This window comes from Genypterus blacodes, unplaced genomic scaffold, assembly GCF_046128005.1.
Source record: "Genypterus blacodes isolate CSIRO-AG114 ecotype Tasmania unplaced genomic scaffold, CSIRO-AGI_Gbla_v1 ptg000226l_1, whole genome shotgun sequence".
In the NCBI taxonomy this organism is placed as follows: domain Eukaryota; kingdom Metazoa; phylum Chordata; class Actinopteri; order Ophidiiformes; family Ophidiidae; genus Genypterus; species Genypterus blacodes.
The window spans coordinates 171,117-195,361 of record NW_027467024.1 but is presented as its reverse complement, the minus strand read 5'-3'; the positions used below and the strand labels follow the sequence as shown (position 1 = coordinate 195,361).

General features: G+C 47.3%; 2 protein-coding genes across 5 annotated transcripts; one reads left to right on the top strand and one right to left on the bottom strand.

Moving 5' to 3' along the window:
• Positions 1-387: 387 nt before the first annotated feature.
• On the top strand, positions 388-17,316 carry arhgap17b (Rho GTPase activating protein 17b). Of its 3 annotated transcripts, XM_076170622.1 has the most exons (21): positions 388-759; positions 5,244-5,283; positions 8,702-8,806; positions 8,998-9,074; positions 9,217-9,328; positions 9,618-9,694; positions 9,895-9,997; positions 10,346-10,414; positions 10,533-10,614; positions 10,774-10,901; positions 11,008-11,119; positions 11,210-11,291; positions 11,570-11,650; positions 11,755-11,868; positions 12,052-12,143; positions 12,335-12,473; positions 13,227-13,520; positions 14,187-14,308; positions 14,503-14,904; positions 15,299-15,350; positions 16,056-16,194. In XM_076170622.1, the coding sequence occupies exons 1-20, from the start codon at positions 707-709 to the stop codon at positions 15,304-15,306; spliced, it is 2,292 nt and encodes a 763-aa protein (XP_076026737.1). In that variant the 5' UTR covers positions 388-706; the 3' UTR covers positions 15,307-15,350; positions 16,056-16,194. The 3 variants fall into 3 exon arrangements, with proteins under 3 accessions (XP_076026737.1, XP_076026736.1, XP_076026738.1); XM_076170621.1 differs by lacking the exon at positions 15,299-15,350 and having other exon boundaries at positions 16,056-17,316; XM_076170623.1 differs by lacking the exons at positions 13,227-13,520; positions 15,299-15,350 and having other exon boundaries at positions 389-759; positions 16,056-17,316.
• Positions 7,763-24,077, bottom strand: slc5a11 (solute carrier family 5 member 11). 2 transcript variants are annotated; one of them, XM_076170624.1, is made up of 17 exons: positions 23,780-24,077; positions 21,946-22,162; positions 21,277-21,348; positions 21,031-21,135; positions 20,866-20,925; positions 20,688-20,792; positions 20,466-20,571; positions 20,292-20,372; positions 19,991-20,196; positions 19,553-19,688; positions 19,313-19,420; positions 19,064-19,214; positions 18,676-18,844; positions 18,348-18,563; positions 18,065-18,269; positions 17,728-17,980; positions 7,763-7,890 (listed from the first exon to the last, which is right to left on the bottom strand). In XM_076170624.1, the coding sequence occupies exons 2-16, from the start codon at positions 22,087-22,089 to the stop codon at positions 17,745-17,747; spliced, it is 2,100 nt and encodes a 699-aa protein (XP_076026739.1). In that variant the 5' UTR covers positions 22,090-22,162; positions 23,780-24,077; the 3' UTR covers positions 7,763-7,890; positions 17,728-17,744. The 2 variants fall into 2 exon arrangements, with proteins under 2 accessions (XP_076026739.1, XP_076026740.1); XM_076170625.1 differs by lacking the exons at positions 21,031-21,135; positions 21,277-21,348; positions 21,946-22,162; positions 23,780-24,077 and adding an exon at positions 21,165-21,251.
• Between the last annotated feature and the right edge of the window lie 168 nt (positions 24,078-24,245).

The following is a 24,245-nucleotide window of genomic DNA, read 5'->3' as shown; positions in this document are numbered from 1 at the left end:
AGACAAAAGAGAAGAGCATGATGTAAATAAACACGATCGGTACCTTACATTTGCTACAAGCCAACACAGGTAGGAAGATTTGATCAATAATAACACAAGTTACTACAGAAGCAGAAGCAGCACAAAAATAAAATAAAATAAAATAAAGTAAAATAAAATAAAATAAAATAAAATAAAATAAAATAAAATAAAATAAAATAAAATAAAATAAAATAAAATACATTTAATTTGAAATGCAGTGTTTATACTCTCACTTTAATGAAGATGAGAAGGATTCTTACAGTTTGTGTGTGTGTATGTGTGTGACGTTTCCGACAGGGACCAGTGTAAGGCTGAGTTTTAGTGTGTGTGTGTGTGTGTGTGTGCAGAGGTATCACATGTCACATAAGGGAAGTAAAGGCACTTCCTCCTTCCTTACGCCTCAAACCAGTTTGACTCCGAGCTCTCTACCTCTCCGTGGTCATGGGGGACCAGAAGCCGAAGAAGGCTCGTTTCAAATGATCCTCCGCCGCTTCTCTTCGCTTCGCCTCCCGGGCTCCGCTCACACAAACCAGCGTTAGATTGTGGAAAGTGAACGCAGCACAGAGGTTTCGGACACAATGGCTGCGACGTAGCGTAACTTTTTGTTTCCACGGTGGATGAACGACGCTTCTGGAGGACTTTTATATCACTTTTTTATTTGAGCTGAACCGAGGAAGAAACAATCATGAAGAAACAATTCAACCGCATGAGGCAACTTGCCAACCAAACAGTCGGAAGGTGAGTTTTCACCCTTAACAATACTCATAGTTTAAAGTTGATACATTGACATTTCAGCAGGCCTATTGTCTCGTACAGTAAATGTCACTTTGATCTTTGCTTTCTCCCTTTTTCCCTTCTTTTGTCAAACTTTCGGGACGGGAGGTCTGTTGCCTTGAAACGCCATTAAGTGTACAAATGTACGTTTGAATGCAGCGGTCGCGCCTCACATATGTTGAATATTATTCTTTAGAGTGAGAGTTCTTCGGTAAAGTAAAGAGCTTTTCCAGATGTGCTCGTCGTGCTGGAGGCGAGTTGAACACAATGTCACGTTTACTGACGTGAAAAAAAAACACCTCAAATCTAAATTTTAGTGTTTGGAGTTACGTTGTGAATCATTCTTTATGTTTATTATCTTCTATCTTCTGGCTCGTAAAACACAGGTGTCGTTAATAATAAAGAATCAATAATGGCTGCATTCCGTTTAGTTGTGCCAGGGCCTTGGCATGGTGTTTCCGTGGCTGAATCCTAAACGGAACGCAGCCGCCCTGACTGCTGTTGAGTGTTACAGCTGTGCATCTGCTGCCATGGAGTCAAAATGTCTGCCATGGAAAATACATGTTGTTGTGTGGATACAGATGTGAAACTGAGGAACAGGCGATGTCGAAATGCATGTGGGAAATGATAAAGAGTGTGTGTGCGTTCATGTAAATGTTATTAATTAATGAGTATATGGTGACAATAACAAATGTCACGAAAAACATCTAAGCGGGAGTTTAAGTTTGAGGATGCGTGAAAATTAATGTACATGTACACAAACAAATCTTCCTGTGGTGTAACGCTACAGTAACGCTACAGACTATCTAGACCATGTGAGCCAAACCCCAGCCCACCCACCCACACACACACACACACACACACACACACACACACACACACAATCTATACAACCATCTCCATTTCATCTCCATCCCCACAGGGGTTTCCATCAGCTGAGCCCGTGTCTCCTGTTATTTCCACACTTATAGCCTCTGCAGAAGATGCTCCATGTTTGTCCTCCTAATGCGTCTTTGGAACGTCTCTGTTGTCTCTCTAGCCTAGCCAATCGCCTCCGGGGCCTCAGATTCCTCGTGTCGGTTCCCCCATATGTTGCGTAAGAGTAGCAGAACCCGACCGAGCAGACCGACAGCTCGCTGGCAGAGAGGCAGATGTGTTTGTAAGCTCACACCGTCTCTGGATGTGGCGTAACATGCCGACAGTCACAGCAGCCTCTGCAAATGACAAACATTACCTCATTCAGTCAGTCATCCATTTCGCTTTTGATTTTTTTCCAAAACAAGATTCAGTTTCCCCTCACACCCCTCACTCACAAAGTTTTCTGTCAACTAAACTTGTTTAAGTCTCGGCCCAGCACATAGTTTTGTGGAGTTAGCAACTCCATGTTTTATCCGTGCAGGTCTGCGCAAGCTAGCTCAGTCATATGAGACATAAATGAAGTATTTACATTGTGATTGATGTCCATGTTCTTCAGGAACTTGACATGTGAAAGAATCATTTGTAAGGATTCTGGATCCAGATTGATCTTTGTGTGGAGACTCAATTCAGTTCAGACTACGTGTTTATTTTTTTGGTTGATTATTCTCGTAACGGCTCATCAATAAGTCCATATATACAGAATTAGTGGTTACGGTAAGTTTTCTGTGTTGTTTAGTCCAAGTTCCCTCCCGGCTCCCGCATTGTTGAGGTCTATTCTCAGAACAATGCTCTGCTGGACAGAGCCGAGCTTTGCTCTGCCTAAATCAATGCTAATTCAATATTGATAGGAATCTAAGAATTACCCATGGAGCTTTTAGCTCCAGAGACCAGCGAGTGTAGCTTCTCTGTAATGAGATCATGTGGATCAATGTGTCGGTATTCTGTCTGCAGAGGCCGTTGCGTGTTTTCATCGACACGTCAACCATTGTTGGATTGTTGTTGTTGGACACGTGACACAGATTTCCATGTTTTGATTTTCTCTTTCTAGAAACATTTGAGATGCTTTGACATGCAAAAATTGCACTGATTCACATTTACTGCTGTGCACACTGAGTGAAAACCAACCACATTAGGTATTCTATAGTGAAACATTCCTTCACTAGCCTCGTACGTGTGTCTAACCTGCCGTGGTGCACGATGACGTCAACATGTTACAGAAATAAAGGATCAATCAATAATCGGACACACGGTACGGCCCTGTGAGTATTGATCTCTTGATTTCCGATAAAAGAAACGTGAACCAAGGGAAGTAAACTCCATACAGTTTGTGTGAGTGCAGCTAAAGGCGTTGACTGACAGCGAGAACATGTCAGGCATCGGTGAGGTAAGCCTGGTGTGTGTAGGGTGGAACCTACAAAGCTCTCATGTCTTCAGTCCTACAGCATTAAGTAACAACTCATGTGTGGGAGCGACTTGATTGATCCCTGTGGGACTTGAACCTGTTGGGTTGACATGATGTTCTAAAGGGTCTGTAGAGACGTGTGTGTAGACGTGTGTAGATGCGTGTGTTGGTCAGAATGTGGAATCATGGAATCATGACGAGTCCCTAAATGTCAGCAGAACCGGATGAAAACAGAACCTAGAGAGTTACATAGAACATAATCTAATCTAATCTAATCTATTGTAGAGAGTGAGTTCAGATGTAGAATATGTGAACAGGAGTTGATGACTTTGCCCTTTCAGGTGTCTTGTGTGAGTGTGTTTTCAGCTCCTTTGCTTCATAAATGGAATTCAATCATGTTAGTATCGTTCAATATGACAAAAATATCACGACTTACTGAGCTGAACTGTTTTACCAACTCTAATCATTGCTTGGCGAACGTGAGACAGCGTGGAAAACTTTGAAACCTGAATCCATTACAAGAAACTATGGAGCTATGGTTAAAAACAACATATTGATGTGATATTGGCCATTTGTTGAGAGTTCCTAGAAGGTTTAGAATGATGTTATTAATACGCTGTCTGTAGACTTCACTACAATGAAGACATAGACATGAACGCACACACCCACACACTCATCCCTTCCTCTGGTGCCATAACAAATAAGGTGGAGATGACACAACAGGAAGTGTGTGTGTCTGACAGGGTGGAAGAATCCAACAGGTTCATCGCGGAAAACAGCCACAGGCACAAACGCTGTCGGACCTGTGGGGGTTAGGGTGCAGAGTGTGTACACACAGTGTGTAGTTGATGACATGGAACCTGTGTGAAGGTATGAAGCTACGGAACATATGAAGCAGTTCGTCCCACCTAATGTGACTCCATGTTTTAGCTGTTAGTGTAAACTAGAGAGGCGTTGAGCTCGTTGGTCCTCAGTGTGACAGCCGGGTGTGTCGGCAGAGAGATGGATCCAAAATGAAGTGGAACCTGTGATCCATAAGAGAATCCAGTAGATCAGAGAGGTGCGTGTGTTCAGGCCTGAGCAGTGAGAGAACACGACACAAAGCACCGTCTGTGGACTTTAAGTTCATTAACAAGCACCCACATCCACAGAATAGCTGCAGTGTTAAGTCACTAAGGGCTTTGTTTGTTTTTGTTTGTGGAAAATGGAGCTTAGGTTCAAGAAAATCCCCTCACTTATCCCTGAAACATTCTCCACTTTATTCATAATATACTTATATATTTTGTAAATGCTTGTTAATGAAAAACTACAAGATTTCACAAGGTCATCATCTGCGGAGCAAGCGCTAACATGTCAACATCTAAAGGAGAGGCTGCTTATAGTTGTGGTTCATTTTGATAGAGGAGGTCATTGAAATGTTGTTTATCCATTTAAATGTTGTCTTTCTTTAACAATTTAACTCCTAAACGTCCTTAAAGGTCCGTCCCCTATAGATTATCCTGTTAGACGATTAATTTACAGATCATTTAGATTATTAATGGAGTAATAAATCTGAGTATGCGTCCCTCAGTTTGTTTCTTATCGTCAGAGAGACAGGAAGTGATCATCATTTAATAATAAATCATCATCATTCGGCCAATTTGATACTAATGAGTCAAAGTTGTCCATTAGGACAAACTGAATGTAGGCTCTGTTGTGCCATCATGAACATTTAAGCTCTGTCTTGCCGTGTTGACACATAACTTCACAATCTTATTGTTTTGTTTTGATTTTAAATGTAAAATGTTCCCAAACAAATGTTTTTGACCTTTTTCCTGCTCCGACCTTCATTCATTGTGACTTTTGCTCAACAGCTGGCAAGCAAACTTCATAAACAAGTGTGTAGTGGATGATAATGGATGAATGGTTCCAGCACTAATACGATATGAAAGGATATTAATTGAGTAACATTAGAGGCTGTACTTTGTGTTATGCTACATGATATTAAAGGGCACTTCTGTGTAGTTCAATCAAAACCTTTATGTCTCTGGAAATCCTAGCTTGATGTTGTTCCGACTCTGAACTTCAACGTTTTTCCTCAATGTGATGATGACGACCTCTGACCTCTGACTTGTGTTTTCCTCACCAGGGCTGAGAAAACCGAGGTGCTGAGCGACGACCTGCTGCTGGTGAGTACGACCTCCTCCTCCTCCTCCTCCTCCTCCTCTCATATTTCTGTTGGTTCATCCGTCTCCCACGGCCCCGGGCAGAGACGTTGACAGGGCAGCGTGACTGTGATTCAGCGTTCCGTCCCCTGTGAACAGAGAAGCGTTCTTTTCCCTCTCTGACTCTAACTGCCTCAGTGCGTCCAAAAAGTGAGAGTGGACAGCAGAAGTCTGAGAGCCCAGTGGAACAAGTTTGTCTCTGAAAGCTCTGTTAAAGTCATCAAGACTCCACAGCCAGCGGTGGCCAAGTCGCTGTACGGGGCCGAGTACAACTGCTGGCGTCGACCCGTCCACTCAGTGACGCCTCACACACTCATGGGATCCACACTGCTAATCAAGGCAAACAACGCCGCAATGTTCTGGGGTGGAGAAATCACACAGAGCTGTCCCCCTGTGTGTGTGTGTGTGTGTGTGTCTGTGTGTGTGCTGCTGCTGAGATCACTGCTAGGCAAGTGTGAATAAATAGGGAGCGAGCCAGAGCGTGTTTACGGGAATGTGGGAGGCTTCCTGCCAGGATACAGGTGAGAGAGTGAAGGTGGACGCTCCTTCAGCAGGCGCTCACACAATCACAGCACTTACTGCTTTTATGACACGCAGCAGTGAACTATGAACCCCCCACCATCACACGGTGAGCGGTGACATGAGAAGGTATTATTCATTACGTAACAAAATACATAGATTTAATTAAAGGTACAGAATCTTGCTATAGTTACATTGAGTGAGGTGTTTGTCCTTAAAGCAAAGGCCACAAACTCTCTCTCTGTCTCTCTCTCTCTGTCTCTCTCTCTCTCTCTCTCTCTCTCTCTCTCCGCCATGTCCTGAAAGACACGAGCCTTGTGCTGGGTTAGACATTCCTTAAGCTCCACTTCTGGGTGAGGAATGTGATTGTCAGGAGATCAGCGCAAGTGGAAGTTTGGACCTGTAACATTTATAATCGCACCACTTTCTGCCTCGTTTCATTTCTACACACGAGCTGGACAGGGGTCTCACTCTTTCCATGCACGAGCAGAAAACACAGCGCTTGTTTTCCTGTGCGTTTGTCCTGCTGTGCCCCCCCCCCCCCCCCCCCCCCTTTAAGCCCCCCCTGTCCTTCCCCTCCCCCTCCCCTTCCCCAACTGGAAACATGACACTTTTGATTTGCTGCAGTGGCATTTCTTCCCCATTTCTTCTTCCCATAGTCGTTTTGCGTCGGCTAAGGCATCCGTCTTGTTTGGACACGTCCTTCCTCAGCCAGGGAGAAGAAGAGGAGGCTGACGGACTGGATTGCGTTGTTGTTCTCCAGGCTCTGCAGCGAGTCGGGGCCGGGGCGGAGGCCGAGCTCGGGGCGTGTGAGGAAGCCCAGCGGCCCGTCTGCTCGCCGTGTCGCTGTGTTTTTGTCGCTGGTGTGAATCACAGGAAAACACTGCATCGGCCCGTGATGGAGGCAAACACGGCCACTGGAATAGTTTTGCGATGCCGTCACTGGCTAATCAGAAAATCCTCCTTTGTGCCAACAAGGTCAGCCTGCTAGAGATGTGCCAGCAGGGCCATCGGTCACCCGGCTGTCCTGTCAGGCACAGCGGCTTTAACCCAGAGTGCCCACCTCCTCTTCCTCTGTCTCACACCATACCCTCCATGTTTTCTCTTGAGACAGGTCAGAGGTCGCCTGCTTGGTATGTTGGCAGCTTTCATTGCTTGATGACAAGCAGTGACAAGCCTGTAAACCTTTGGACAGACGATAACTGGAGGAGGAGACAGAGGGGGTGAACGCTGTCACTCCTGTGTGTGTGTGTGTGTGTGTGTGTGTGATTTGCCTGTGTGCACGCGTCTTCACCTCTCTGTCTCTCTCCCTTGAGTCTTCAAACCTTCTTCCTTCCTGTCTGCATATGTGCTTGCTCTCTCACACACACACACACACACACACACACACACACACACACACACACACACACACACACACACACACACACACACACACACACACACACACACACAAATGTGCTCTGACATTAATGACAACAGAAGATTTACCACTTTACTTTTACTGAGGCTTCATTTTGAACACAGGTGTTTACTTTGTAATGCATCGTCTCTCCATTGTGGTTTTACTACTTTGACTTGAGTCATTTCAGTTCTGCCAACACTTTCTCACACACAACCTGCAGACCATGAGTCACCCTATTTTAAATTCAAACTGATTAAATGGAAATAAATAAAGGCTATCATCCCTTATTCCATTTGTGGATTGTGCAGAATTGCAATTCAATATCAGGGAGATTACATCTGGTTTCAGCCACAGGGGTCTTTTGGTGTGTGTGTGTGTGTGTGTGTGTGTGTGTGTGCTCATGGAAAACCGTGGAGAGGAACGCTGGGATCACAGAGTGTATTTCAGTCCGCCGTCCCGCCCACTGCGCTCTGACTCAGGCCCCTCTTGGCATCCAGCTCTGGAAGGTCTGGATCCAATCGAGCCGTCACCAGATAGAGCTGGAGGTCCAGCACGTTAATCAGAGAGCAGGATCAGCTGGACGGTGAGCCAATCCACTGGATCCAGGCGGAGGAAGCCAAGTCCAGCTGTGGTCTGGCAAGGAACAGCTGCAGGAGAGAGAGACAGAGAGAGAGAAAGAGAGAGAGATCCAATGACAGAGGAGGAGAGTGTAAAGAGAGATCAGTGAATTAGAAGATAAATTTAGGAAGGAGCCACGAAAGGCAGCTAAATGTTTACTCCGAAACAGGAAAAGGAAGTGAATACTTAGATGGCGGACTGTGTGTGTGTGTGTGTGTGTGTGTGTGTGTGTGTGTGTGTGTGTGTGTGTGTGTGTGTGTGTGTGTGTGTGTGTGTGTCTCTCTGTCTCTCATGCGTTCAGATTGTTCTCCTTCTGTCAGAGTTACACGGACGCACACAAGCAGCAAAAACTCTCCCTGATGGTGCATTCAAGGACGCGTTGAAATCTGAGCTCTCTGTGTCTCCTGCCAAATGGAAACCTTTTAAATGCATCAAACTACCAAAGTCACATTTTACTCGTTGCATGTCATTGGATTTGACTTTGTAACGATGCTCTCCAGAGGCCAAGCAGTCGAATCCCTTCACTGAACCGACCGTGAATCATAAAGTTTTCAACTGGTGTTAAATAAATCCATTCGTTTCTTCTTTCTTGCCTCCATCATTTTCATTAAACAAGAGCAGGACGGAATAATTACATTTGAATGTGTGCAACATCTGTGTGTCGTTTGTCGTTCTCAACCCGGTGGTTTCTGTTGGAACAGGGAAATGTGTGTGTGTGTGTGGATGATGATGAAGCCACAACAAAGGAGAACAAGTTTCCGGCGTCCCACTTGAAATTGAAACATTTATTGTTGTTTTCTTATTTGTTTCTTCTTACGTGTTTCTTATTTGTGGTTCAAGATCGAGAGGCGGATGGAGTCGGTGCGTTTGGCGTCGCACAACGCGCACAAGAAGCTGGTGTTGTGTCTGCAGGGTCAGCTGGGCGCCGACACGGAGAAGAGACACGTAAGAGGAGACTCCTTTAAGTTTAGGCTCCAGTTCACTACTCAAACACCTCAAACAAAAACTGAGAATCAAAGCCAGTGATGTTTGATTATTGAGCAGCGATCGTTACTATCCCAAAGCCACATGTTGTGTTGTTATGTAACACATACTTCAGTTAGAACCTCTCCTCCTCTTTCCTGATCCGTCTGCAGAAGAAGCTTCCCCTGACCGGGCTGTGCCAGGCCATGCAGGACGGAGCCGGCCAGCTGGGAGACGAGAGTCTGATCGGGTGAGAGCAGAGACTTCACCTCACATGCTTTATCTAACACGTATGATCACGGTCACGCCTGATGACACCCACGTCATCCATTATAGCTGATGTATAATAACTTATATATCGTGTGTGTGTGTGTGTCTGTGTGTGTGAGCAGCAAGATGATGGACGTGTGCGGGGAGGCAGAGAGCAAACTCGCCTCTGAACTGCTGCAGCACGAGTTGCAGATCGAGAATGACGTCCTTGAGCCTCTCAACCAGCTAGCAGAGGTAGAAATACACACACACCCACACACACACACACCCACACACTCCCTCTCTTTCTAATGTACAGCTCATTTATGACCTGCTGCTCTTTTCTTAATGCTTGTTTGAACACTGGGACGTGTAGAAGCTGTGACCCGTACAGTTGAAGACGCACAGTAAGAGTGTGTAGAGTGTGTGTACATGCTATGTGTGCAATGCGGTGGGCGTGACAGCTTCAGATCACTTAGCACTTGTGTCTGTTGTGTTGTTACTCATATCCACACAGCTGTGACCGGCTCTGTTTCTCACACAGGTGGAAATTCCAAACATCCTCAAGCAGAGGAAGCAGCTGGCCAAGCTAGTCCTGGACTTTGACTCGGCCAAGGCCAGGTACAACACAACACTAGCATTCAAGTGTTTATATTGTGGTCGTAAGTGTGTTTATGTTAAGGGTAAATGTTCTCTTGACTGTTCATTAACCCAACAAATGATCTGGGATCAGTAAGGATGGAACCTTTCCAAAGTTCACACGTTGGTCCTCACTGCTAACGCTAACGCTGCTGCTGTGTGAATAATCTCTCGGAATGCAGATGGTACCAGGCCACAAAGTCCAACAACCAGGCCATGGCAGCAAAGGCCGACTCCCTCAAAGACGAGATGGACGAGGCTCTCAACAAAGTAGAAATATGCAAGGTAGAGTCTGTGCCCCTCACTCTGTGCGTAGCTTGTGGTTTGTCCTCGTCAGTCTATTGATGATACGTCATCATTTTGTCCTGGAACCGACCGGTGTAATCGCCGTCAGCGGGGCTCAGGTGAACCTTCTACTGTGGTGCAGCGGCCGTGACATGAATGGCTATCAGTTCCATCTAAGGCCTCTTCATTAAGCTGGGGTCAGAGCTCATAAAGGAGCCGGATAGAAGAGGCATTGTAACAGCAGAGGGACAGGGACGGGGGGGGAAGGGTTAATTAAAAGGGTCATCTGGAGTTCTCTTCATAAACACACCGTGGCTACCTTTGATCCCGTATGTTCCCGTCCCACAGGACCAGCTCTCTGCAGACATGTACAACTTCTCTTCTAAAGAGGGCGAGTATGCGCGCTATTACGTAATGGTGAGTAGACGTGAAGTTGTAAGACGTTTTCCATTACATTGGTACACTTTAGGGATGTGAAGGCCAAACTATAAATGTGTAACCTGCACTTGTGTTTGTGTGTGTGTGTGATGATCAGTTATTAGAGGCCCAGGCCGATTACCACAGGAGGTCTGCGGCAGCTCTGGAGGCAGCTATACCAACCATCCAATCACAGCAAGGTAAACTACAACAACAACAACAACAACGTACACAACAAACACCCGCTGGAGGGTTTGAGATGGCGTCACCGGCTAATCAGCACCGATTAGACCCAGAGACGATGAGATTAGAGCGCCGGGACACAATAACACTTAATCCTGCCTGACTTCTGTTCCCAGACTCGTGGATGGAGAAGCCGGCGTTCGGCACGGCCCTGGAAGAGCACCTGAAGAGGAGCAACCGTGAGATCGCTCTTCCCTTAGAGGCCTGCGTCATGATGCTGCTGGAGACGGGCATGAAGGAGGAGGTACGGACGCTCTTATGGAGGAAGACAGACAGATAGGGATTTTGCTATATCCGAACAAAATGTTTAGAACACTGCTGAGTGCTTTCTCTGTGCGTCGTCCCCGCAGGGTCTCTTCCGCATTGCTGCCGGAGCTTCGAAGCTGAAGAAGCTCAAGGCGGCGCTGGACTGTTCCACCTCGCAGCTGGAAGAGTTTTACTCCGACCCCCACGCCGTCGCTGGTACGGTCCGCTTCCGCAAATGTGTCTGACCAAAAGTTCAAACCGTACGGCTGAGGTTCGTTTTCTCATCGCTGTCTTCTTCTGGTGCAGGAGCCCTGAAGTCCTACCTCAGGGAACTTCCTGAACCTCTAATGACGTTTGGCTTGTATGACGAGTGGCTGCAGGCCTCCAAGTAAGAAGCCGTAAACACTTTTAATAGCCTGTGAAAGTCTCACACTCAGAGCTAATGAGCGCTAAATACACACCTGAGGCGCCTTGTGCCCAAAAGCAGCGATATTAAATATGTAACGGGTAAATACTGTGTGTGTGTGTGTGTGTGTGTGTGTGTGTGTGTGTGTGTGTGTGTGTGTGTGTGTGTGTGTGTGTGTGTGTGTGTGTGTGTGTGTGTGTGTGTGTGTGTGTGTGTGTGTGTGTGTGTGTGTGTGTGTGTGTGTGTGTGTGTGGTTTCAGTGTGTCTGATTCAGACAAAAGGCTCCAGGCCCTGTGGGTGACATGTGATCATTTGCCAAAGACTCACAAGGCCAACTTAAGGTGAGAGCAAGCGTTCTATCCTCTGCTGTGTCGTTCAAACCTTTCTACACAACCTGAACATGTTGAGTTTGTACTCTCTGGGTTCTTGTGGGTCTCTGTTGCAGGTATCTGGTGAAGTTCCTGGCTAAACTGGCCCAGGACAGTGAGGTCAACAAGATGAGCCCCAGCAACATCGCCATCGTGCTCGGACCCAACCTGCTGTGGGCCAAGACGGAGGGGTGAGAGTCCAGAGAGTCCAGAGAGTCCAGAGAGTCCAGAGAGTCCACGGCCTCCCTATGTTCTTCTCTGCTCTCTCCCTCTCTCGCTCTCTCTTCTTAAGGGTGTTGGTTCAGTTGCCTCCACTTTGTTGGTTTTGGGGTTCAAACCTCCCTCTGTCTGTCTGTCTGTCCCGTTTCATTCAGGACGCTGGCAGAGATGGCCGCAGCTACGTCGCTCCATGTGGTGGCCATCATTGAGCCCATCATCCAGCATGCTGATTGGTTCTTCCCTGATGGTAATAAACTTCTGTCTGTCCGGCTCAACCTCTGTCTTTCTGCGTTCAGTTCAGTTCAGCTCTTCTATCTGGTGCAGCCACGGTGGACACAGAATGTTTCAGTTATCTGTCCGTCTTTGTTGTGCTTCTCAAGGCCCACATGTTCTTCCTCCCTCTCTCTCTCTCTCTCTCTCTCTCTCTCTCTCCTCCAGAGGTGGACTTTAACGTGTCCGGCATGTTCTCCATGCCCACGCACACGCCGACGCCGGATTCCGAACCCAGCCTGGAGAAGAAGCGCCCCGGCAGCCTGGTGGGGCAGGACGGGGACGGTCACAGCCCCCGTAAAGACAGGTACCTGTCTCGCCCCAACCTCAGCCTCAGCCTGCCTCTCGCGCTCCCGTCCCGTCCCAAGACACTGAACAGGCAGGACTCTCGGGGTCCAGCCGTGTCCGCCCTGTATGTTGTGGCCGACGAGTCCATCACAGTCACTGAAACGCCCACTGAGGAGCTTTGCTGTCCAAACTTTAAAGCTGCGCAGGCGTCCAATGTAGCCACAAGTCCACTTAACCTTAATAAGTGAGCTACCTGTTTTGTCATTGTCGTTGTGTTTGGGTGCTTTCAGTACAAACTAATCGGTTATCAGACATTTTGATGACCTAGATTTCCAGGTTCTCTCTCCCTTTTTTGTCTCCAGTTCTAATTTTGCCTTTTGACTTTGTTGTACTCTTGTGTATTCTCATTTTATAATTAAAGCTTAGGAGGCACTGTAGGTTGCTGGCTTTATGTTTTGTGTGGGCTTCCTCTGTTGCATTGTGTCTGTACTGTGTGGCATCTGTCTCCTCTGTCCCTGCAAACAAGCCACAGTGCAGAGCCACAGTGGAGCTGAAAGGTCACTGTCATCTGCTGTTTTGTCCTCTGTGGGTCTTTTTCTGTAGTGGAGAAGGCTGGAGGTGCTCGCTCTCTCTCTCTCCCTGTCTCTCTCTCGCTCTCGCTCTCTCTCTCTCTGACCATTTCACTCAGTTGCCAGCCTCAGTCTTCTTGCGCTCTCATTCTTGGTTTGTGGTTTGCCCTCCTGAACTCTCTCCCCTCTCCCCCCCTCCCTAGCACTGTAAACAAACAGCCGGAGCCCACCCCGCGTAGAGCCACCGCTATAAATAGAAAGCAGCTACAGCTAACCTCGCCCACCTTCCAACCCCCTCTGCCTCCTCTGGAAGCCGGGGGTCCTGCCCAGACCGAGCCCCAGACCCAGGCTCTGTCCCCGGCTGCAGAGGGCGAGCAGCCGGGCCTGGGCGGTGCGGGCGGTAATGGTGGTGGTGGCGGTGGTGGTCTGGGTGGTGGGGTCCAGGTAGCCACAGGTCAACCTCAGATTGTAACCCAGCTCAGCGCTGAGGAGAGCAGGTAAGGAGGAGCGAGCTGAGACAGCATCCTTACTCCACCGCCTGCTCACAGCCAATCAGCCAGTCGGACCCTCCGTCTTTACTGTGTGCGTGTGCGTGTGCGTGTGCGTGTGTGTGTGTGTGTGTGTGTGTGTGTGTGTGTGTGTGAGAGATTGATTGATTGATCTTGGCAGCTACAGTGCAGGCACCCGTGATTTTCCTGCATTGGTGATCCAACTGAAAAGAATTGGAATAACATTTCCCTGGCTGGAGATTTTTCAAAATTAACTTCATTTTAACAAATTAAAAGCATAATGCAGCGAAAATCACGTGATGCTTAATTGAAACCTTTATTCTCCCTTTGCTTGTTGGGGTGATTGACCAAAGTATTTTGAAAATATGCGACTTCCTTCCTGTTTGCCCTTCAGCGTGTTTGTCCCTTTGTCCCTTTGTCCGTTTGTCCAGTTCTCATCTGAATCTGCATGTGACACATCAGTGAACGTCGCTCAGCCAACTTTGTTGTCCGATTTGTTTGCATCCTGTTTTCTAAGATCTGTTTTTTGTGATTTTCTTTGAACGGAAACCTGTTCTGCAAATTTCTGCATGACTGGTCGCACTGCGTTGTTGAATTTTGAGCACAGATGACACGTTGATGAACTAACATCTGGTTTCCGCTGTTTTTTCACAGCCCGGCCCACGAGCTCAGCACCACCCCCCCTCCCCAGAGGAACGGTTCAGTCCATCTCGCGGTAGGAAGTGCCCACTCTCAAGGCGGCTCCAGGGGGCCCAGCCCACACATGATGAGAAGAGGTGAGACTATTACATCTTAAAGCATTTTTCATTCAATCTTTTTTTTTTTTAAGTTTGGAAACTTAAGGTCTTTTAGAAACGGACACTGCCATTTAAGGTTTCTAGCCGAAAGCTAATGGAAGTAGTATGTAGTATGTAAATAATGTTTCTACAGTTAAATGTAAGCATGTAACTCTTCTTCTTCCTGGTTCCAGGCACTAAGAAGCAGGCCCCGGCCCCGCCCAAACAGAGCAGCCCCTACGCCTCCCAGCTCAATAACCAGACGCCCGGCTCCCCTCACCATCCGCCCATCACTCCGCGACGCTACACCGTCAAGGACAGTCCCATCCACGCCCCGGCCCACCCGCCCCCGCAGCCTCCCCCGGCCCAGCAGCCCCAGGGGGAGTCGGAGCCGTCCCCCCCCAGCACCCCCACCCCGCCTGACACTCCGCCCCACGACGGCTCCAACTCCAACCCCCTCTCTGCCTACCACTCCGGATCTCTGCCTCGGCCCTCCAGGCCGGCTCCCAGACCGAGGCCCAGGCCCAACGTCCCGCCGCCCCCGCAACCCGTGACCAATGACGACGTCTGTAACTCCGCCTCCAAGATCATTACAGGTACACACACACTGTCCCGTCTCCCTCACAGATTCACGTGTAGAGAGAATTTAGAATCTGATTTTAGGAAATGAAGAGGATGAGATGAAGAAAGGATGAGCAAATTAGAGCACTTGGATGAAAGAACACACAAGGCAGAGTAAATATTTACACTATCATATCCAGCCGAGTGTTAGTAAGTCTTCCTACCTGTGTGTGATTGTAAGATGATATTGTGTTGTATCTGTGTGAGATCACGGCCGCCCTCCTGCTGGTCCTGTAGTCAGTATGAAGTGATTTCAGTCTCTCTGAAGCAGCGTTCTGGCTTTAACGGTTTCACTGCCTCCTAGTGCCTCACTCACTAAATGTAATTGTGGTGACCTGAAGCATGATGGGAAATATGTAAACATTGCAGATGTCTGAGCTGCCGTCCTGCCTATAAGATGAGATTTGCGAGGCAGGTGATGGTAAGGATCTGATTGGCTGATGCTCTGCTTCTCTGTTCACTGCATGTGTGTGTGTCTGTCTGACAACACAAAGACTGTTGGAGTCTTTGCGATGTATAATTGTAGAGATGCAGCATCTGCACACAAACAATTATACATTGCATTCATACATGTTTTTGTGTATGATTGTATTTGTGCATGTGAACTAACATGCATGTGATTCCCTCAGCATCACTGTTGGCTCTGGGCTGCGCTCACTAACCTGCACCAGACTAAACAAGCTTTTAACCCTTAATGCACTCTTATGCGTTATGTGTTCGTTTTCTGGCTCTCAATGTTGCAAGCAGAACAAAAAGCTTTCAACATAAAGAGAAACACGCCAAGGATTCTCTCCGATGCATCTCTCTGCTTACTACATGTAAGGCGACAGCATTTGCCAGATTTCATGACGAGGGCAACCCTTGGCGTGTGTGTGTGTGTGTGTGTGTGTGTGTGTGTGTGTGTGTGTGTGTGTGTGTGTGTGTGTGTGTGTGTGTGTGTGTGTGTGTGTGTGTGTGTGTGTGTGTGTGTGTGTGTGTGTGTGGGGGTAAAGATGGGGAGTGTGTGCTTGGTTAGAAGCAACTTGTGTGTGGTTTATAATTAAGTTTGGTTGCCGGCCTGAGAGGAAGTCCCACGCTCTGTCATGGTGTCTGTGTGCTGACTCATCACCCTGGTTGATCTTTATAGATGTAAGCCCGGTCATAAAGGGGATGGGACGAGCCGTCGTCCCCGAGGTGATTGTGGACCGACATGAGGAGAGCTCTGCTGGTCACGAGCCTGCCGACACCCCGGCCACGCCCACCCAGCTGTATATCCAATCAGAGAGCACGGCTCTGTGAAGGGGGAGAGACCCCTCTGTGTTAAAGTCAAATTTCAGGTACATAACCCCAAACCTGAGGAAGACTACAACTCCTCCTCATCTCCCTCACACGGCGACGGTGCTTGACGGACAAACGGCTGCCTGACTTTCCCTCAGAAACCTCCAACTTTGAACCTCTTCACTCAGTGGCAATATTAAACCACAGAATCCACGTCCAGACTTCATTTCCAACCTTCCAACTCTACACCGGCCATATTCACTGTTGGACATTTTGCCTGCAGAGACTCTGTAGACGCACAGCTAACGTGCTTTAAACGTATAGAGGTCTGTTTTCTTTTCTTTTGTTTAGCTATAAATCCTGTAGATGAAATGCACAGAATGTTGAATGTCGTTGCAGATTTCAGTGTGAATCTGTAAAGAGACATTTGGCGGCAGGTTGATACTTGATGGCTAATATTTTTCTATTCAGCTCAGCGTGTGGAGATTTTTCCTCTGCTTATCGTGAGACAGAGAGGTTTTCCTTTATTGTCTTGCTTTGTAACACATCTATACATATCAGCTGCTTTGAAAAGGACCAAAGACAAAACAAAGAAAGAAGCTCTGGGCCAAAGGAGCAAAGTGAGAGCAGCTTGTCTCGTGTTTTCAAAGACCAAATATGTTGGATAGAGTGCAATATAATAAAAAGCATTCCTTTGATAACGTTCCCCTCTCAGCCGCCTGAACGCTCTCCCTCTTTTCCTCTCCTTCACCGTGTATCTGCTCATCTAAACGGGCTGGGACTTTAATCCTCTTGTTTTATTTGATATCAGCTGATCTCAGTCACCAAACAGGAAAGGCAGCGACGCTTCTATTAATGAAAGGGATTTTTGTGTATATGAGCATTTTCTCTCCACGCTGTGGCTCGTTTAGCATCAACCAAATACAGTGGAATGATTAAATTATGTTTGGTGCTTTGTGTTTAATAAGACGGTGACAATCTCTCCCCTTTCTCATCTCTCTGATTGTTTCTTAGCAGCATTTTAATCTCTTTTTCTGTCTTTTCTGCACATATTTTTGAAAACTCAAGAAGAAAATGATATATAAGATGAAACTGTTGTGACATTCTTTACTCTTGACAATTAAACAGAATACTTTGCAGAATTGTTCAACCTGTTTGTACGAACACAAGATCTCTCACTTCCTTTATTATTCTCTCCACTTTAGTCTTTATACTCTAACAATATAACAAGTGGATTTGAATATTGACATCCCAAAGTATAATTTTACAATGAATACAATCGAGCACCATTGAGATTTGAAGATGATGTCACTCCTGTGTGGCTCCCATCTAAATGTAATGCTTCATGTTCAGTATTCATATCACACACACACACACACACACACACACACACACACACACACACACACACACACACACACACACACACACACACACACACACACACACACACACACACACACACACACACACACACACACACACACACACACACACACACACACACACACACACCCCCCCTTAGGAGTGTTACACCCTACCTTCCCCTCAAGTCTCTTCAAGCCCAGTAACCAATGACAAAGGCGCCAACCGTGAGGCAGATGATGAGGTTGGTGTTGACGATCAACAGTAGTCGTGGCTTTTCTTTGAGGGAACTGATGTTGTCTTCAGTGGTAGGAGGAAGAGGAGGAGGTGTGTTCTCTCCCTCTGTCCGTCTCTCCATCCCACACAGCCAGCAGAGGGCAGACAGCAGCCTGGACTGGCTCCGGACGCTGGACACGGAGGATGCAGAGTCTGGAGATGACAGAATGTTGTGAAGATTTAAATATATGCATACGCCTCTAAACTGATCAATGAGAGCATAAGGGAGAACCTCACCTCTCCGCTGAGAACCCACATCTCCTTCACTGCCCTCTTCTTCTCCTCCTTTAACTTTCATCTCATCCGCCGGGCTGTCGATGACCAAAAAGCTTCTGCTGCTCTCCACTGTGAACACCTGCTGCTCCTGCTGCTCCTGCTGCTCCTGCTGCTCCTCCTTCGTCTCCACAGGGTCAAACCTCGTGAACCAGGTGAGGCGACTGACCTGTTCCACACAAATATGACTCCCAGTGTTAAAGGATTCTTCCACAGGGTTTTGGTTTTCACTGCGTTCCACACTCACCTGCTCAGGTTTGGGTTTTTCTGTGGCGAGGCTGACGACGATCACCACAGCCAGAGTGATGAAGGACAGTAACGTGGAGAAGTAGAGGTAGTGGACGTACTTCAACACTTCGGGCCGGTCGTCGCTCTCGTAGCACAGGGGGGCGGGGTAGATGAAGTCCAACAACATGCGGATGCAGCCAATCAACATGCCGAGAGACAGCCCCCAGAATGCACCCTGGGGTGTGGGAAGCAGACACACACACACACACACACACACACTCCGCTCACTAGCAATCCTAGCAGAGAATACTACAAGACAAATACAACAAGGACAGGGACAAGCTTACCTTCTCGTTGGTCCTCTTCCAAAAGCAGCCCAGTATGAAGACGATGGAGACGGGCGGCTGGAGGTAGGTGCTGATGGACTGGATGTAGATGAAGAGCTGGCCCCCCTGACTGGCCTGGACCACAGGGATCCACAGCACCGACACCACCACCAGAACTAGCACAAACAACCTGCAGCACACGTGTGGCATTCTTCATAATGAACTACTTAAACCAAAATATCACCAAATTAAGGACATGTAAGTGTGTGTGTGTGTGTGTGTGTGTGTGTGTGTGTGCGTGCGTGCGTGCGTGCGTGCGTGCGTGCGTGCGTGCGTGCGTGCGTGCGTGCGTGTGCGTGTGTGTGTGTGTGTGTGTGTGCGCGTGTGCGTGTGCGTGTGTTTTATGCACCTGCCCACGATCATAAGCTCCCATTCAGACGCACGGGTCCGGAAGCTCTTCCACAGGTCCATGGTGAAAATGGTGCTGGAGCTGTTGAAGACGGAGGTCAGAGAGGACATGAGGGCAGCGATCATCACCGCCATCATCAGACCCCGAAGACCTGGGAGGAAAACACACACACACACACACACACACTTAGAGTCAGACAGAGAGAGGGAAAGACGGGACAAGAAGCGTATCACAATAAAAGCCTCTGACCTGAAGGCAGCAGCTCCATGACCAGCCGGGCGTAGGCTGTATCTGAACATCCCACTGGGTTGCCACAGATCTCTCTACACACATCCGGGTCTGCACACGCCACCTCATCTATGGTATAATGTGGAAAACATTAAACGCACAACTCTAGCTGCAGTAATGTACTTAAAAGTGTCAGCAAAGAGAAACCGCAGGGAAGTTGGAGGCTGATTCATGAAGCTGATGGTGTCGGTGATTTCTGACCTGTGAACAGAACCCGACTGATCATTCCAGGCAGCAAGATGATGAAGAAAGGCAGGAACTTGAGGTATGAAGCCAGCAGGGAGCCCCCTTTGGCGTGGGACAGGTTTTTTGCAGCCAGGGAACGCTGCACGATCACCTGCAGAGAGTCATGAACACAAATACACACGACAAGTCAGGAAAACGTTCATGAGGAAGAACAAGAAGGAGGAAACTTTGTTTGTAAAAATAAAAGCATTGGATTGAGGACAGCAACCTGGTTAGATGACCCAAACAATCACTACCTGGATATGTAAGGTGTGACCTAATATCCCCCAATTGTAATCTGTTTTCTACTTCCTGTCATATCTAAAGTCTCATTGTCATCATTCTGTCCTTTAGTCTTATCTCATATATTTACTGAAGCTAATTGATCGATAAAGTTGGCTTTTACTCCAGCACCTGGTCAGAACACCAGTACCACATGGAAGGAATGGACATGCCGACGATGATCCCAGGCCACGGCAGGTCAGAGTTCACCGGGTCTCTGAACAAATGGAAGGCGTCCTCTCTGGGGAGGCCACAAGTGGAGTTGGGGACACGGATGGAGGGGATGGCGGTGGCGTAACCCTCCATCAGAGCATCCCAGCCCCCGATCTCTGCAAAACCTGACACACACACACACACACACAAACACACGTCAGATGGAGTTGAATATACAAGCCTGGACATGGGAGTGTGTTATATGTGTGAGTCGCCCTACTGAAGCCCATGAGGGTGAGCGCTCCTGCCAGCATGATCGCAGTTTGTACCGCGTCTGTGTAGATAACTGCAGCCAAACCGCCTAGGAGGCAAAATACAGGACAATTACTGAGCAGGCAATAAACTGCAACAGTGTCAAAGAGGGTGTGAAATGTGGGGAAGGGTTAAAGGTCACCTGCGATAGTGTAGAGTGCAGTGATAGACAGCAGCACCACAACAGCCACGTAGATGTTCCACTGCAGGGCCAGCTGAATGAAGAGTGCACCAGCATACATGTCCACCTGCACCCACACCCACACACACACACACACACACACACACGTAAGTGGCAGACAACATTGAGTAGCTTCAAAAACCTGTACTCAAAAAGAAACATGTTGCAGGTTTTGCACCGTACCGAAATCTTTGTGAAGATGTAAATAAATAAATACAGGACGGCGATAAATAACTGGATTCTTCTGCCACCAAATCTCCTCTGCAGATATTCCGGCATGGTGGTGACCTGGAGAAGAGAAGTCACTGCGATCAGACGGGATTTCCTTAGTTTTGTATTGATTTGTGTGAGGACGCCTCACCCCAGAGGCGATGTAGATGGGGAGGAAGAGCCAGCCCAGCAGCAGCACCATCACCATCCCCTGTCAATGGGCAGATACACACAGGTCTATGTTTAAGATTTAAGATCAAGATCTATCTTCTCAGGGTTTTCGACAATATGCCGCAGATGATATGAAATCAGTTACATTCCACTCATATGCAACCGCTCCAATGCCCGCTGCAGCTCCCGACCCTGCCAGGCCGATGAAATGTCCGCTGCCCACATTACTGGCAAACAGCGAGGCGCCCACCTGAACACAGAGAAGAGAGGCACGCTCACCTACAGTACATGTGACCGAGGCTGGAAGGAGTCTGGGCCGCAGGAGTCTGGGCTTTGATCAAGGATGCAGTGTGTGTGTGTGTCACAGGAATGTGGATATGATTTGACTCACTGGCCACCACGTCATGCTCTTCCCAGCCAGGAAGTAGCCATCCACCGTGCTGCGCTTGGTCCTCCACATGGACTGGCAAGAAACAACAGAAATGTTTTTTGCACTCATCCACTGCTGTCGTCAAACACCAGGCTTCTTCTGAATGTTTCTCAAAAGGCAGTTCAGCCCTTCAAAACATGTCCGTGATGTAACCAGCCGCCTATTTCATCTCCGATACGGCGCTCCACTGGGACACAGCACAACATCTCTGTGTGTGTGTGTGTGTGTGTGTGTCATTGAAGTTCACTCAAAGTGTCTGTTCAGCACATTCTTTCATGTAGGATGGACATAGTAACACAAAGTTAACACTTTTGTGGTAGAGAAGTGGTAGAATTCTGCAAATCATTATGCTTCAGTGTGCGTCTGACATGTCACACAAAAACAATCCCTAGAGCTTTCTTTGGCAATAAAACTTGCAACTTCTAGTAGTGTGTGTGTCCTAGGTGAAAACCTGCTCTTCACAAAATCTAAGTTGGGTAATGTATCACTTTGATCTGAGCAGGAACTTAAACTGGGTCACTTTGAGCTGAACGCCACATTGACAGAAGCCATTTGTCCAGAAGACAGATGTGAATATAGCCCAGGTGTAAATAAACAGAGCCAGACAGTGCGTGCTGTCCCTGTACTTACCCAGAAGCCCACAGCCAGCACTATTATGAAGTAGATTACCAGTACCACTATATCCGCAGCAGCCAGGGTAGGCGTGACCCCTGGAGAGGAGGATGGAGGAGGCTGCATACTGGTCATACTGGTCATCCTGGTCGTACTGGTCATACTGGTCCCTTGGTAGCTCACTGCTATGTCAAAGGGCCTCTTGATCCAAGAAGTGAACAAACTCTCCCCCCTGCTGTTAGAATGAATGTGTACAGTAGATTGATTTGAATGTGCCTGCCTGCTGTCCTGTACTGTTCAGTCCTAAAAAGGCTTTTAAATGAGCTGCATTGTGTCGCAACTTTGGCTCTCAGAATCATAATACAGTGGTTCTCACACTGTGATAGGAGGACCAACAGCGAGTATCAAAAGAACTTCTATGTATGAAAATTCTGATTCTCAAGAGTTGGTGGCTTCGAGCTTTTGGATTGTGGGCTCGTGTTCTGAAAGGCACTTCCATAATAATCATAATTCATCTATAATGGGTTTACCCCCCCTTTAACCTCAGTAGCTCGGGGTTAAAGTATCTCGGCATCACAGTGACCCGTTCATTCTCTGACCTCCTGCCCGCCAACTTTACCACGCTCACTTCCACCCTGAAAACTGACTTCCTTAGATGGAACAGTTTACTGCTCTCCTTAATTGGGAAAATAAACGTGATCAAAATGAACGTTCTGTGCTCCTTCCCCTCCTCCGCCACTGCCCTGATCTACTCGTCCCTCCCAACCAAGATCTCCCAATTAACTAAGAACCCTGTTGTTCGTAATACTCTAATGATTTGGTACCAATTCAGAAAACACTTTAAATTCGTAAACGCCTCCCCCTGGGTCTGGTACGCAACAACCGCCTGTTCCCGCCTTCATTCTTGGACTCTTCTCAACATGGCACCACCAAGGCATACAATGTTTCCTTGACTTGTACTCTGATGGCAGTTTTAACAGCTTCTCCAAGCTGTCAACTCAACACAGACTACCTGCTAACCAATTATTTACCTGCAAATCAGACACTTTGCCTGCACCAATCCCTCACCACTCCCTCTATTTCGCAATGGCTTAAGGATACAATGTACTCTCTTAGACTTAGAGAAAATCAAATGCACTATGAGGAACCACACTGATAAATTCTATCAGAGATGGCAACCTTTCCTCTCCTAGTTCACAGATCTACAGGCTATGCCAGACCAGTGACTGATTACCAGAACACAGATCAGTTCCTTTTCATTTTATTTTATCATTTCAGGCAGTCCAGGATGGGGTTGTATGACTCTGGGGTTGGGTGGGGTTTCGGGGTGGGATGCCATCTCTCTGGTTCTTTCCTTTCCTGTTTGTTTCTCCCCTATCTATCTCTCTCTCTCTCTCTCTCTCTCTATCTCAACCTATGATGCGATTTGTACAAGCCTACATTGCTGTTTGACATCATCCTGTAAGTTCTGTATGTACCCTATGACATCATTGCAACTCCAGCCCACTTGTACTCTACCACAGGGTCTATGTATAAAGTTCAACAACAATAGTAGGGATATCACAACCTTCCTCCGTTCTCTCTATCTCTCTATCTCCTCTTTCTATATAAAAAATGATCTCCAAAATACCCTACACCTGTATGCACAATGTCATGTACAATATCTGCTTCAATAAAAACAAATCGCAAAAAAATATATAATGGGTTTACTTAAGTCATGATTTGGAAGATTACTGTATAACCAGAACAGACAAATAAGGTCAGAATCTTAAATGGCTCGTCATTGGCTGAACTTGTGCATTATAATACTGGACATTCTGGATTTTATGAAGTAGTTAGTAAATAAACTCACCTTTGTTGTTTCTTTAGTGGTCACACTGAGAATCAATCCAGCCAGGCTTTCTCAAAGTGACTTGTTTGATCCAAACAACACAGCATGTCACAAAGTACGTCCGGAAGATTCCAGGATTGTCTTGTTTGTGTGGAAGCTTCCTTCACGCGTCACAGGATCAAACTCCATTCTCACCTTGTGGACTACAAAGTTTAGTTAAAATGTAAAAGATTTATCACTCGCCTCTGGGTGGTGTTTGCACAACACACCCCCAGGAAGGAATTGTAAAGTTTTGTATTTGTGGTTTTGTTGTGGTATCGGGGAATGTGTATCAAGGAGAGACACGTTTAGATCAAGTCTTATCACGCAGAAACAACAACTGTACAGTCCTTTATAGTCCTATAAAGGCTTTTTAAAGGAGCTGCATTTTCGGCTCTCAGTATCATAATACAGTGGTTCTCAAGTCTCTCCATATGATCCCATACAT

Excerpts from the sequence above, each read along its gene's own strand:
- arhgap17b (XM_076170621.1), top strand. The coding sequence starts at position 707 with ATGAAGAAACAATTCAACCGCATGAGGCAACTTGCCAACCAAACAGTC. Across the intron at positions 9,695-9,894 it reads TTTGACTCGGCCAAGGCCAG|ATGGTACCAGGCCACAAAGT; the intron begins GTACAACACAAC and ends CTCGGAATGCAG. Across the intron at positions 10,615-10,773 it reads AACCATCCAATCACAGCAAG|ACTCGTGGATGGAGAAGCCG; the intron begins GTAAACTACAAC and ends TTCTGTTCCCAG.
- slc5a11 (XM_076170624.1), bottom strand. The coding sequence starts at position 22,089 with ATGACCAGTACGACCAGGATGACCAGTATGACCAGTATGCAGCCTCCT. Across the intron at positions 20,793-20,865 it reads CCATCTACATCGCCTCTGGG|GTCACCACCATGCCGGAATA; the intron begins GTGAGGCGTCCT and ends TCTCTTCTCCAG. Across the intron at positions 20,572-20,687 it reads ACATCTTCACAAAGATTTCG|GTGGACATGTATGCTGGTGC; the intron begins GTACGGTGCAAA and ends GTGTGGGTGCAG.